General features: G+C 42.2%; 2 protein-coding genes across 2 annotated transcripts; both read right to left on the bottom strand.

Moving 5' to 3' along the window:
* Positions 1–1,480: 1,480 nt before the first annotated feature.
* LOC308176064 (all-trans-retinol 13,14-reductase-like) lies at positions 1,481–8,430 on the bottom strand. The gene is made up of 11 exons (XM_080550661.1): positions 8,234–8,430; positions 7,304–7,486; positions 6,869–7,110; positions 5,725–5,926; positions 5,387–5,581; positions 5,146–5,265; positions 4,823–4,961; positions 4,264–4,373; positions 3,856–4,025; positions 3,486–3,645; positions 1,481–3,303 (listed from the first exon to the last, which is right to left on the bottom strand). Exons 1-11 carry the CDS (start codon positions 8,391–8,393, stop codon positions 3,158–3,160), a joined length of 1,827 nt encoding a protein of 608 aa, XP_080406787.1. The 5' UTR covers positions 8,394–8,430; the 3' UTR covers positions 1,481–3,157.
* Positions 8,431–8,792: 362 nt separating this feature from the next.
* On the bottom strand, positions 8,793–13,714 carry LOC308151573 (uncharacterized protein). Its single transcript, XM_080524467.1, has 8 exons — positions 13,120–13,714; positions 12,789–12,985; positions 12,491–12,693; positions 12,275–12,374; positions 11,428–11,790; positions 11,176–11,332; positions 10,924–11,051; positions 8,793–9,430 (listed from the first exon to the last, which is right to left on the bottom strand). The coding sequence occupies exons 1-8, from the start codon at positions 13,655–13,657 to the stop codon at positions 9,059–9,061; spliced, it is 2,058 nt and encodes a 685-aa protein (XP_080380593.1). The 5' UTR covers positions 13,658–13,714; the 3' UTR covers positions 8,793–9,058.
* Between the last annotated feature and the right edge of the window lie 776 nt (positions 13,715–14,490).

Here is a 14,490-nt window from a genome sequence, read left to right as displayed (position 1 = left end):
CCTCAAGGATCTTTCCCCACTTCAGCTTCAAATAAGCTAGTTAACATAAACTAGTGCTAACTTAACAAAATCGTTCAGCAGCTGTTTACACTATGAAACTAAGCAAGTCATATTGCATGTATACAAATACGAATTAACTCACCTTAACTCAAATTTCTCAACACAGTGGCAGTTAGCTGGCTGGGCATGGGCATTTGAAATGTGAAACTCCCCCAAGCAGCTCCCAACTAATCAGATCTCTCAAAGATTCTCGTCATGGTTTGGCATATGCATGAACACGTCATTTTGCACGTGTCGTCCTCATGGTCAATACTGTATGCAGATTACTTTTTGTCTAGACATTTTTGTTTATTTTATTTAATTTTGTTTATTTTATTTTATTTTGTTTATTTGTGTTTGTTGTTTTGTTTTGTTTGGTTTCCTAGTAGGGTCGTTTTTTTTATACGGTGCCTTTTCCGTCCCCAGTACAAATCATGTTGTATTTTGTCTAAATGTTGACAAATACTAATTCCATTAGGTTTTTCATGTATAGTCAATTGTTATTTATTATGAATACAATGATATGGGCTTCTAAGTTGTTGTTTTCTACATTTTAAAAGCTTTGGTTAAAGACGTAAATATATGTTGTATGGGATTTGGGATGTCCCCAGTGTTGTTCATTCAACTTCAATCCAAAAAATAACTATTAAAAACATATACATTTCCAAATATGTTATTATTATTTCATTTTCCTGATCAATATCTATTGAAATCAAATATAGTTTTTATCCATTTTTTAAAATATTTTGTACAAAAAATTAAGGTTGTATGCTTGTCCCTGTGATCACTGTCCACCCTGTTATGCTGTGTTAATGTCCCTTTTAAAAGAAAACCATATTTCTCAATCACATCACTCTCATGAGGTGACATCACATCAGTGGAGGGGATTTCAAATGTTGTAAGCTGTGTGATTTTCTACCTCTTATACCATCTGATTTTTATGTTTTTATCCAGTGAGTTTAATGTGGTTGACCATAACGTGTCCACCCTGTTATGCCTAAATATTGAGGAGATCAATCAAATTGAATAATTTCAAAAAAAAAGTATTTAATGCAAATTAGATTCCTCATCAAGTATTCATGGTCATTCTAGCTATTATGCTAACACAGGCAGGCTAAAGGCTAACTTTAACTCAAAATGTCCACCCTGTTATGTGTCCATTCTGTTCTGGAGACACTCGCCCTATTCAACTACAGAGGGTATTCTAAATAAAATACAATTAAGGTGCCTGAGCTCGACCTTTTTCAGCAAGCTAGATATGTCCTTTATATAATAGAACATTAAAATATAGATAAATCAAATATTTATTTTTCACAAGTTATGAAGTCCAAATGGCACCGTATTTAAAAAATGACCCAGTAGTCCTACAGTTCCCTCCATATGTATTGGAAAGAGGAAGCATTTCATCTACTTTTAGCTCTATACTCCCAACAGTTTGGATTTGAACTCAAACAATTACTATGAGGTTAAAGTAGAGATTTGTAGCTTTAATTCAATGTTTGGTTGTTTTTTCAGATTGGTTTCACCATTTAGAAATTACAACCCTTTTTATACATAGTCCCCCAATTTCAGTGAACCAGTAGTATTGGAAAAATGGGTTGATAAGTTTTTCTGGTAGCCTATATCAGGTTCCGTCACATCATAAGAAAGCTGTCAATGTCTAGTATTGATTTTAGACTTTGTGTTTGCCCTTGGAGTCTGCTGTTGGTGTCTGTCAACATGAGGCTCAAAGAGGTGTCAATGAGAGTCAAGGAAGTAATTGTTAGGATGAAAAACAGAAACAAAACCAAACCTCAGGCTTGCTAAAATCAACAGTCTGGAACATTATTAAAAAGAAAAAAGCACTGGTGATCTAAGCAATCGCACACGGGCTGGTAGGCCAAGGAAGACTTCTACAGTGGTTGGCTGAAGAATGCTTACCATAATTAAGAAAAAACCTAGAACAACTGTCCCACAGAGCAGGAACTCTCCAGGAGATACCTAGTATCTAGTGCCAAAACTGGGGGACGAGAAGCCGTGGCAGATTTTGCTATAATAATAATATGTACAAGAACATATAGTGTTGCTTTAACAATGAAGTTGTTCAAACTGACAGAGAGACATGTTTGGTATTTACGTGCTTCATTTTAGAAATATGAGAAAGTTACACATGTTAACTTGTATGTGAGGCATGATCACACTTTCAACTACAAGTCACCAGTCTCTTCATCACTGGAATTAAACAGTATTCAGTAGTTACAGTAGCTTTGTGTTAGTTATGCATACTTAGTGGGTGATGTAGCTTCACCCACGGGTGAGCACACATTGTTCATTGTTGGTCCAGCAGACAGTCAAGAGCTATATAAATTATGGTCTAGAGGCCACATTATATCAACAGTTTTTGGCAAAACAGTTTAGAATTGGGGTAAAGTCAGACATCTTGACCTTACTTTAAAAAAAGATAGCATTTCCATGATATGCAATGCAGTTTCAGACTGTATACAAAAACTTAACTTCATTGTTAAAATTAAGCTTCAATAAAAAATTATATTCTGTAGAGTATTCTGAGGAGTATCTTTTGCTCTGCTCAGCACTTCTTGCTGAATGAACATGTGTACATTTAAAAGGCCATATCTGTAAACATATTCTTTAACTTTCCACATTATAGCACATGATTAACAAATGTCCTGATTCAATTGGCAACAACAATTACATGGCATATGAAAGTTATGGCAATTCATGATACGGTTATCATTCAGCCATACAACAGACCAGTTCATTGCCACTGACAGCTTACGTGGTCCTCATGTGTCTGATCACTATGATATGTAAAACATTTAAAAGGTGCATGGTTAACAGTCGGAACATAAAAAAAAAAACTGTTGTTGACATGATTTAAATATGCATATTACAGTGAAATGTATATATTATACATATAATATATTACCGTGAAATTTGTTTCCCTTTGAGTTATACCAGTATGCGTGACTGAACTGTATTATGTTTGTACTTTGAAAGAACATTTAAGATCTTTTTCATATTTGTAAGCAAGGTGGTCACACAGTGGGACCATACAGAGGTATATTTTCCCTCCTTGGTCAGAGCCTGAGTTGAGGATGGGGGGTCAGCTGGAAGTGAGTTAGTCTTCCTTCTTGGTGTCAATATACTTGGTCTTCTTGGCTAACGCAATGGCGTCCAGGTGCAGGTTACGGTTGAGAATGGCAGAGCCGCATGTGAGAGCCCCTGCCAGACCCCCGGCAAAGCCGCACGCAAACACGTCCTGGCCTGCAGATTGAAAACACACACATGGGACCATCAACACACAGACAATATTCATCTGCTGGATAGGCTTTTAAGAGTGCATTCACAAATATAGACACAACATCATCCTGACACAGACACTTGATAATGTTCCCAGCCTTTATAAAAGATACTTGACCCCTGGTTAGCCCTGTGGAGAGACTGACCTGTGAGGTAGAGGTTCTTCAGTGGAGTCTGGGGTCTCACTGTGGCATTGAGCTCAGCGCTGAAGCGAGCAGTGCCATGGTCTGCTCCGTAAATTTCTCCCCGCGGAGCTCCAATGTAGTGTGTGTTGGTGATGGGGGTTCCCGCGTCAATAAACATAATCTAGAGGCAGAGTGAGGAAAGAAAAACTATGAGAGGGGACATCAACTAATTTCCAAGGCATCAAGTTATCTTTTGCGGGATAGGATTGAAGGGAACATATGTTACAGGTTCTTCTACCATGAACTGTAAATGCTACCTGGCAAGAAAACAGAATACTCTATGAACAAAGGTAGGTGTGGTATGAATGGGATATGTAAGGGGTTGTTTTACCTTGTCTTTGGTAATTTTGGGGAAGTTCTCCATCACCACTTCCAGAATAGAGTCAATAAAGACCTGCTTCAGTTCCTTGTAGTCTGCCCCTCTGTTGGTCACTTTCCCATCCTTCCACTCCTCAAACCACTCATAGTTAGCGAAACTAACCAGACTCAGGGTGGACTTGCCTTTCAAGTATGAAAGAAGATAGACAGGACAAGAGGTGGTTGAGACCCATGTTTGAGGAGTACCTGATTCAGCCGTCCAAGACCAAGAGTGCACTTTACAGTACTCTAACCAGCAAGGAATTACAGAAACTCATGGGCATTACAGGAGTTTAAGGATTTTAAAAAATAGTAAAAACCAAAGACTTTTAATATGTTGTATATTCAAGTTGACAAAGGACCATCAGTCATATTTCTGTACCTGGTGATCGCCTTTCCCAAGTCGGGTCTTTGGCTGAAGGAGAAGCCACAAAAAGGAGAGGCACGTTTTTGGCTGACTCCTCCCTATCTCCCTTCAGATAGGTGTCACACCTGTAAAACAGGTTGGGTTTGGTAAGAGAATCATGAACGTTGAAAATTACAGTTAAGCGGCACATGACATTCCTCCTGGACATTCCTCCTGGTCAAATAAGCACTGTGCATAATTACACAGGAACTAATGAATGCAGGTTCCAAACCAAACGTGCATATATTCTGAATTCCAAAGTTGTTGGGCAATAAGTGCAGCGTTGAAACTGATAGGGTGTGAACTATGGAATGACCTATTGTGACGTACCTGGACAGTGGACACACTCTCAAACAGGTTATATAACATCACCTCTCTCTCTCAAAGTCCACCACAAACACACACACACACACACACACACACACACACACACACACACACACACACACACTGAATGAATGAATGAATACCAAAATAGATGGCAGATATTGGCCAGTGGGGAGGCATATTTACAGTTTAAAAACCAAGTACATACAGTTCATCCAAGTTGTTCTCAGTGAAGATCCAGTAGTTGTCTGCTTCGAGGCCCAGGTCCTCCTTGGTTCCTTCCAGGCCCAGGAAGATGCTGAGACCACCCCACCCATTCTTCATCATGCCAAGCTGTTTCTGGATTGCTATAAGGCATCACAAAATCATAGACAAATACAATTCAGACTAGGTGCGAAGATCATATGGAAAACAAAACTTTTGAGATGGGCTATCAATAAAAGTGTCAACTATGTCGAACACACACTTCCTCAGTCACATCCTTAGTTTCCCCCAATACTACACATCAGTCTGACCCATATCCTCACTCACCTGGCATGGCCTGGAGTTCATTGGGCAGCAGCTTCTGGTAGGTGTTAAAAATACCAGCGTTAGAGATGACCATAGGAGCATGGACATGGACTTCCTCCTGGCCCTTCATTATGCTCACACCTGAAAACCATACAAACCAGACGAGGTGAACCAACTGCTCTATAAACATTGTGTATGTTTGTGTCTGTGTGTCTTTGATTATCTGTATAATCCACCAATCTTAACTGAGACCCAAATTCACCATAAGCCTCTGCATCGTTGAACAGGATACGGTTCACTGGGGCACGGACGAGAACTGCACCCCCAGCTTTCTCGATGATGGGGATCATGTGGTAGCCAATCTCACTGGCTCCTCCTATTGGATACCAGGCACCATAAAGGTAGTGGCACGTCAGCAGACTGTGCATGGAGAAGCTGGCATCCTTGGGAATGTTGCCTGCAGAACAAAACCTCCTTCAGTATCATATACTGTACCTAACTAAACCCAGTAACATCTACAAAAAGTACTACAAATCAAATTTGGCCTATGTAAGTGAGACTATATCATTTCAGATGGTTGTGACTATGTTTTCCACCTACCATAAGTGCCGAATATATAACCGAACACAGCCCTGAGGTCCTTATTCTCCGTCAGCTCGTTGACCACCTCGGTCACACTGCGCGACGCCATTTGGAAGAAGAAAGAAAGACGATTGGCCAGGCCTGTGTACACCAGGAACTTTGCCACGGGTACAGGTAAGAGCTTCAGCAGGACCATGAACCAAACACCGCGCCCAGCTTTCTGTAATCAGAATAATAGACAGACAGATTCTAGGGGTAAAAGACTGACAGAAACAAACAGGTTAACAAAAAAGAAATGCTGGTTAGTTTGGAAGATGTATGTCAGACTATTTTCATGAATAAAAGTGTCAAAGGACACATCAATCCTGTTCAATGTGTGTTCACAAAAGCACATCAAACCACTCTGGAAGAGTACATTATTTGAGGTGCTGAAAATAAAATTCAAGTCTAATGTGAGTAACCATGGTGATAGTAAATCTAAAACTGTTGAGATAAAGAGTACTATCTACTTAGCCTAATCACATTGTTGGACTTTAGTAGCAAACATATCAGCAACCAATATCTTTCAACCAACATTGGCTCTGCCTGCTGAATTACCCTGACTTGAGACATACAGCTGCAACACACATTGTGTCCTGACTCCTGATGCAATTCTGGGCAGCATTTTGTAATACACTCTAATCAACAATGCTTATAAATCCACAGTGGATCGTCTCTCCTCTATGACCTTTGTCATCCAAAGAGATGGTGGTGAAAACAGAATCGGAGTGCAGACTGTAGCTTCATTGACACATGCAGTCCGACAGTTCACTGAAAACAATGGAGTAAAGGCTCTAGGCTCAGATAACAGCAGATATGAGGCAATGTCAGCATAAATCACCAATACCAAGGGTCATGGTGTTCTTTAACCCTCAAGCATGAATATCAACTACTACCATGACCAGTACACTGAAGAAACCAAAGGAGGCTGGTGGAGGTAGAAAATCGGAGGACAGGCTCATCATGGTAATGCATGGAATGGAATGAAGACAACATTCCTCATTACATTTCATGCATTTCAATGACCCCATCCTATTTGATTTTTTTTACATTTATTTTTATCTCCACCAGCCTCCACTGATCTGTACTGTATGTGTTATTAATCGCGTATACAGCATCGTACCTTGGCCAGCCTCATGTACTCATCGATGGCCTTCTCCTCGCCAGGGAAGCACTTCTTCAGCTCCTGTTCAAAGCGGCCCCTGCCACTGTAGATTGGGTAGGTGCGTCTTTTGTCACCACGGCCCAGAACCACTTGATCGAAGGGGTTGTTCAGAGGTTCCCACTGTAGTTGTCCATTGGTCAGCTGGTCGAGCATGCAGCGGAAAGGCTTGTGCTCCAAAAGGTCACCAATGTAGTGGATACCTGTGTGAGGAAGTCAGCATGTGGCCTTCATGTCGACCAAGCTACGACTCTCTATTCATGAAAAGTATATTTAAGTAAGTATATTTAAGTATAAGATAATAAACACTATCTGGCCTGTAGCTTTGACATCTTTGCCATCATCAATCTGATGTCCCTGAGTAGCCTACTATGGCGATGCCAAAAGTCTTCTCACCAACATCAAACTCAAAGCCTTTCTCAGTGAAAGTGTGGCAGCAGCCACCAGCCCGATCATGTTGTTCCACGACCAGGACTCGCTTCCCAGTCTTGGCCAGCAGCACTGCCACCCCGAGGCCACCAATTCCACTGCCAATGACGATGGCATCCAGGTTTTCCGGTACTTTGTTAGCCAAGAAACCTAGAAGAACAATACAAAAAGACTTCGTTTACTTGCTGGAAACACAACGGTGTTACAATACTCGATGTGAACATATTAACTTGTGTCCCTGATTCGACACGATTGTCATGTGTACTCACTCCAGTCACCGACTGCTGGCAGCGGAATCAAAAGATGCTGTATACGTGATCATCGCATTATCTGTGCTGCTAAACCTGTTGTAGGCGATCATCGGGGGTGTATCATGCACGTCGTTGCACCTCTTTGAGACGCTCTGATGGACTTCAATGATTACAACCTGCTACACAGGTCAGGTTATGAGGTGTCTCAGTGATTTGTGCAAAACAAACGGGGATAAATGTTCGTTATGGAGGAGCAATAGAGTTTGGTGTGAAGGTTTTGAGTTCGCGCCACACCTGTCAATGTTTTTTTTTTTTTTTGCCCGACCATGAACTTCACTCTTAACAACGCCACTATGCGTTTGACTCGTACACACAAATAATGTTACAGCTCAGGTGCATTTCTTTATTTGGTATTTCTATATCCGCGGTGTTACATTCAGCTGTATGGAATTGTCACAATTATTGTGTCGAATCAGGATCACCAGTCGAGTATTGGAACACCACGAATGAATAGACCGAACGAACCTTAAAGAACGAGTTTACCAGGATGGCAGTTCTGCAACAAATATGATTGCACACAATATGACATATCCCGGGTAAAGAATATTCCATGCATTTGTCATTTCCGCGATACTTAGCTACTCACCTTGTTTCAGAACTTTATTTTTCTCTTTCTTGTCTGTGACCAGTGGTTTCAACGGCACACGAGTATCTATTTCAAAAGGATTTGGTCCAGATGTACCAAATACATATTTGTATAGAAATGCAATTAATGCAGCACCAATCACAGCTACAACGATCCACATGGTGACAATTTCTCAAGTGTTTACACACTTCCGCAAGTCAGCAAGGTCTGCCCAAGTTCAATGGCGTGTAACTCCTCCCCAGTTTGACAGACAGCTAATTCGACCAATTACAGTATTTGTTCTTTCTCACGACTGCCGTCCCGCCCACCGAACATGCCTCCACTTCTCTCAGGAATAATTGTAATGAAATGTTCATAAATAACATAACACACATACAGTATAACAAGAAGATTTGTGATCTCATATGTTCAAGTCATGATACATTGTGCATTGTACAGGTGTTCACATGACAAACTGGGTACCATCACTTTTCTGAACCATTACATTTATTCTTTAAAAAATCAAATGTATGACTCTTACAAAAAAATTACAGGATCAGAAATATCTCAATACAAAAGAGGAGGCATCACTTCAGTGCCCAATATCCACAATTCAATATACTCTTCAATACAACATATATTTTTAAACATGTTTTATGTGGGTAAAACAATCCAATACACTATAGAGGAACTGCTAATAAATATAGTAAAGCAATCTTCAGTCTTGAGTTACACCTGTCACATCACACGACACTGAGAAGGCAACATGACACGATAAGACACAATAAAGAAAAAACAGAGGTCGGGGGGGGGGAAGTCATGTCATATGTGTCCCGTTTCTATTTGTCAGGAAGGCATGTGGAGTCGTGACACCAGTTCAAGCACTTTGGACCTCTTGCTGCAGGGCGAGTCTTGGGCAGCGTGTGGGGTCATATCCAAACCATACAAGTGCTCCAGGAAGCCATAAAAGGAGCCAAGCTGCTCTGGGTAACCCAGATCAAACACCCGCAAGAGCTTGAACAGCTTGTCAAGGGCATTACTCAGGCCCTCTTGAGGCAGGGGTATTGCCATCCTATCAAGAGGGGCAACGATGCAAAGCTGCCGGCCAGGTGACTCCAGAGGCCCCATGCTCACAATGTAGGGTTTAGCCTGGGAGCCAGACTCTGGGCCCTCCAAAGAACCAGGCTCACAGAATAAGGAGGACACCTTGGTGTCCATCTGTAGTACAGGAGATCGGAAGTGTGGGAGAGGAGAGGAAAGGAAGAAGGTTAAACATTGAATGGAGATGGCACACTGAGTCTGGCTGAGTATGAATCATTGCTAGTGAAAACAATTATATTTTCAGCAAGCTCATGAGTTATAAATGTATAGTGCCCTGCACTAAGTAATGGGACAGTGAAGCATGTTTTCCTATTTTGGCTCTACACTCCAAAAGCTTCGATTTTGGGGTGTGTGTAAAAAATGACCACATTCCTACGATTGAATGATCGATTGCATGGCTAATAAAACATTGTTTGTTTGGTTTATTTGAAATCAAACAATTACTGTGAGGTTAACATAGAGGTTATGGCTCAGCTTTTATTTTATGATATTTGTGTACATATTGGTTTCACCATTCAGAAATTACAACACTTTTTATGTATAATCATATTATTTCAGGGTGCTCAAAAGTAATGGGACAATTGGCTTGATAGGTGTTTCCGGTAAGTCAGGTGTGTTCCGTCACATCACCTCAAAACAAACAACAACTGAAGACCTAGTCTGGAACCGGCCAGCGTGTTCAGACCGAAAATAAATTGGTTCGGAGCCTGAAAAGTTGGTTCACAGCTAGAAGCAGAAAATAGTGGTTCTCAGCGCGAGCCAAAAACTAGAACAGTGACGTCTTCGGGTGGGCGTGTCATATTCTAGGCTGTGACGACTAGCAAGAAGGAAGGAGACATAATGTAATCTAATCTAAATCTAATCATTAGTTATTTCATCATTCTCTCTATCTTCCTCACATGCTCAGCAAACATACATGCATGTGCGAACTTCGTAAGCCATTTCTATTTCAGTAAGGGGGAACTGGCTAGTAAGAGAACGTGTTTAGAAAGTGTCTATTTTATTTTATTTATAGAAATAGTGTTTATTTCAGATACTGTAGTGGAAGATATTATCCTCATTTCCAGTGAAGTAGCTGCCATCTTGTTGTGACATTTTTGTTTATCCTGCCCTTTCATCACCCAACGTTGATGACGCTGATGGTTACGGTTACACTGTTATGAACGCGAGCTGGTTCGCCAGACAGCACCAAGGTTCAGAGGTTCCAGCACGGGAACGGGAACGGTTCCTTGGAGGTGTGAAAGCCCTATGTGTGGGGTCAATGTGTTGCAGTATTCAGGTGGTTATTGCATTCAAAGGATTATCGACCAAATACTGTACTAAACATGAGTGCTTAATTTGGACATTTCATAAATCTGTCCCATCACTTTTGGGTACCCTGAAAGAGGGGGGACTATGTATAAAAAGTGTTTTTTTTTGTGTAATTTCTCAATGGTGAAACCAATATGTACACAAATACCATCAAATAAAAGCTGAGTATCTCTACTTTAACCTATAGTAATTATTTGATAGTAATTGTAGAGTGTAGAGCCAAAAGAAGAAAAATGCTTTATTGTCCCGTTACTTACACAGGGCACTGCATATGGCAATGAAGAAAATGTTATTCTCACCGGTACAACGTCCACCAGACACCTAATCGCCTGTCTGACGCTGCTTGTGGAGGGCAAGGGGGCTCTGCTGGTGTTTGTTGGGGGTAGTACATAGATCAGGACCTTTAGCATGGTAAGGGTATAGTTATCTGCAGAGAAAACCAAAGCAGTTTAGTTGCTTATCACTCTTTCTAAAGGGAATTTCAATTATGAACTTGATTTTGTGATACTTGAACGTCAAATATATACTGCAAGTGGATGCACTTCTCATACCTCCTTGCTGAGTCCCAGCCTGCTGAAGCAGTGAAGAGATCTCAGGGTGTTTCTCACGCTCTGCAATCTGATACATCCTCGGCAACACAAATGACGACCACTGGGCTAGTAGGGAGTGTCCCTTACCTGGAAACATCCTCTCAAACTCCAGGTCAATCTTAACAACACAGATAACAATACATTTACAATCGTCTATGTAAGTATCTTTCAGTGAGCATCTCTAACTGTTTTCTCCATAAAGACTGGACTCACCGTGGAGGGGACGTCAAGGAAGCGTGGGTACTCAGTCAACACAGTCCTAATACTAGGTCGTGTATTACTAATCCACCGTCTACGGGCATAGAATGTTTGGTCCATGGCACTGTGGATGGCTGGAAGGTTCTTGGTCAGAGGCTTGGTCCTCTTCATCAGCTCCACCCACCTCTGTGTCTGCTCACTGGACTGGGTCTCTGAGGGAAGAGGACTGTACCTAGGTCCAGAGGGGTCTGCAAGGCTCAGCTCTGGCCGACGCTTCTTCAGCACATACTTCTTCTTGTGAGCCTCAAGGTTGCGTCGAGAGTTGCGCAGGCGTGTCTCAATATAGCCTGTACGTGACAAAGGGTCGTACAAATGTTCCTATGCAGGTGAAAGAGAGGAAAAGAAAGAGAATGTCATAATCAACAAAACGAAAAACAGCTAAATGAAAAACAAAACAAAATAAAAACATTTCATCTTTACATAAACCTTAGTAAACACGTCTTAATCAACTATTCAGTGTCACAGTACCATGAGAACGCTCAGAACCTTTAAAGGCCAGTTCAGACCAAAGATCGGCGACGAGACGAGACCGTTTTAGAACGTCCAGCTTCTAGTTGCAGCGGTTTGAATTATCTTTAATCTTTGGTCTGAACTGCCCATTTTTTTTCTCCCCGTTTTAGAACGTCGGTTGCAAGTGGTTGCCGAGTTTTTCTGCCAACTTGCAGTCTTGTCTCGTCGCGGATCTTCGGTCTAAACTGGCCTTAACAAAGTCAGAAATGTAACTGAGCTCTGCAAGCCAAAAAACACTTGATGACTAGGGTTGTTTTAGACAGCAAAGAGTGTGAAGGTGGTGCCAACTCACAATGCCATTAATGCCAGCGGAGGGTGCACAGAGCCTGAGTCCAGGGAAGAGCTCCACGATGTTCTCTGCCAGCATGGTCTTCTGAGCAGAGGTAGGATAGCTACAGAGAGGGACAAAGGACAGGGTGTGAGAAACGCTCAGAAAACCACAGGCCTGGATAGAGCAGTTCTCTCCTATCAATCCCATCCCAAACCACACATACAATCGGCTCCTCACAATCCAAACTCTTCCACGATGAATGACACAGAGAACTTGATGAGTTTTCTGCGTGAAAGTTCACTCAGACATCCCTCTCTCTCATACTCCCGGACCACCTCCGGACACAGCTGCTCCAACCACAGGCAAAGACGGCCCAAGAAGTCCTGAGGTCCGGCCTCCACCTGCACCGGCCCAAACTCCACCTCACCCTGAGACTGACACTGAGGATAAAGATGGGTAGGTTTAAATGAGGCTAGGACAAGGGCAGAAACAATTGAATATTTTAGCCATAATATCGTTAAATGGTATCATGAACCTGAGCAGTCACATTGCCAGAAGGGGGTGATGCATGGGCCTCCTCAGCCAAGAAGGGGCTCTCTCTTTCAGGTAGCTCTGTCTTGATATTGGCTGGGCTGAAATAGGGGTGCAACGTGTCCTGGGCTTTAGCGGACATCTCTCCCTCCACAGGCACAGTAATGATCTTCAGCCCTCCATCATGCAGCTTGTGGTTGTCTTCAAAAGAGAGAATGAGGAAGAGGAGAGTAAAGGGTGGAGTGTGTGTGTTTGTAATATCAATTCTGATCATGCAAATCATTCAAAACTTATTTCCAGTGCACACACACATCCTACACTGAGGCAGGACTTACATTGAGTGTTGCCTCCCTCATCGATAAGGGTCATGCCTTCATTATCCTCTGTCTTGTAGACCCTGTTCATCAACTCCCACTCCTCTGGTATCTCCATGCCTTGTCCCTCCTCATAGTCAACCATTACTGGCCCAGCCGATACCAGGTCAAACGGATCTGGAAGTCCTGTACAGTCTTCCAGAACTTCCAAGGAATGGGGCACCATGCTGCGACTCTGTGATGCTTGAGAGGGAGGGCAAGAGGTCTGACCCACAACACTTTTAGTGCTGCACCCACCCCCCTGTGCCCCAGTGTTACAGGCAGCCCCTGAAGACCCTGTCTGCATCCTCCAGTCGACACCGCTGGAAAACTCCAACCGCTGTTTCAGTCCCAGTGTGCCTTGATCCTTCCCTGTGACCAGGCCCTGCAGGTCCCCCTGAGGTCCTGACAACAGTCGCACAGTCTCACATAGTACAGTCTCCACGGCTGTGCGCACTGCATCCTCAATGGCCCCACCCAGCCTTGCCCTCAGGAAGCTGATGGACACCTGGATGTCCATCCTACAGTACACAGCTCTGTGCCTCACACCTGTTGGTGTCCAGGCTGTCTCTGTGGCAGTAACTTGTGAGACCAAACCCAGCTATTTTGTTGGCTCACAGCTGTGTAGTACATATGACAGAGGAGGAAAAAACCAAGATGGCAAATCTGTATTGTTTTGACAGCAATAGTGTAGCTAGCTCTCAATCACACTTTGGAACAAATGTTCTGAACAAGAATGTATGGTCAATTTACTAGATAAGCATGCCCATATAGATGTATATGGAAATAGCTAAGTATCATTGACACACTTTACTAAAAGCACTGCAGCAAGTCAAACTAAAACCTCCAGCTGCCAGCAGCAATGCTGACGTTCCGTTAGCGGGCTAAGCTATTAGTATTAGCAAGCAAACTAGCTAGCTATCCTGTCTCAGGGTGAAACATACCACACATTACTCCAAAGAGCTATCAATACAAGTTATTTTCAACATGATCACATAACTCTACTTTTCTCTCGTAAGGGACATTTATCTACACATACAAGGTATGACCAATTCTATAATATGCGTGTTATTGAATCCTTGCATGCAGTTCGCATCGCATGTTTACCAGCGTCCCTTAAATAAAACGTCATCGCATGCGTCAGGGACAGATTTCTTTGGTCATGTTTGGAACGGTAACCTTTTTGCATGCATCTTGAAACTGCAGAACAAACACGTCAGATGTATAGTCGATGAATGTGTCGATTGTATATGGACAAAATTAAATTAAATTAAATCTTACAGGTTTTTCGCATTTATTTGATTTCAATTTCAACCACTCAAGACACCAGGGCTATAATAACCTAATGTACCT

The sequence above is a fragment of the Nansenia antarctica genome, assembly GCF_963989245.1.
Source record: "Nansenia antarctica genome assembly, chromosome: 2".
Taxonomy (NCBI): domain Eukaryota; kingdom Metazoa; phylum Chordata; class Actinopteri; order Argentiniformes; family Microstomatidae; genus Nansenia; species Nansenia antarctica.
Note: the sequence above shows the minus strand (reverse complement) of the source record. Positions and strands in the feature narration are given on the sequence as shown.

What these genes read in the sequence shown, in the direction of transcription:
- LOC308176064 (XM_080550661.1), bottom strand. Translation starts at nt 8,393, where the DNA reads ATGTGGATCGTTGTAGCTGTGATTGGTGCTGCATTAATTGCATTTCTA. An exon ending in AGGCTTTGAGTTTGATGTTG is followed by an intron (nt 7,111 to 7,303) that starts GTGAGAAGACTT and finishes TTCCTCACACAG; the next exon opens with GTATCCACTACATTGGTGAC. An exon ending in GAAGAACCTCTACCTCACAG is followed by an intron (nt 3,304 to 3,485) that starts GTCAGTCTCTCC and finishes TTCAATCTGCAG; the next exon opens with GCCAGGACGTGTTTGCGTGC.
- LOC308151573 (XM_080524467.1), bottom strand. Translation starts at nt 13,657, where the DNA reads ATGGACATCCAGGTGTCCATCAGCTTCCTGAGGGCAAGGCTGGGTGGG. An exon ending in GGCTGGGACTCAGCAAGGAG is followed by an intron (nt 11,052 to 11,175) that starts GTATGAGAAGTG and finishes TTTTCTCTGCAG; the next exon opens with ATAACTATACCCTTACCATG. An exon ending in GTCTGGTGGACGTTGTACCG is followed by an intron (nt 9,431 to 10,923) that starts GTGAGAATAACA and finishes CCTGTACTACAG; the next exon opens with ATGGACACCAAGGTGTCCTC.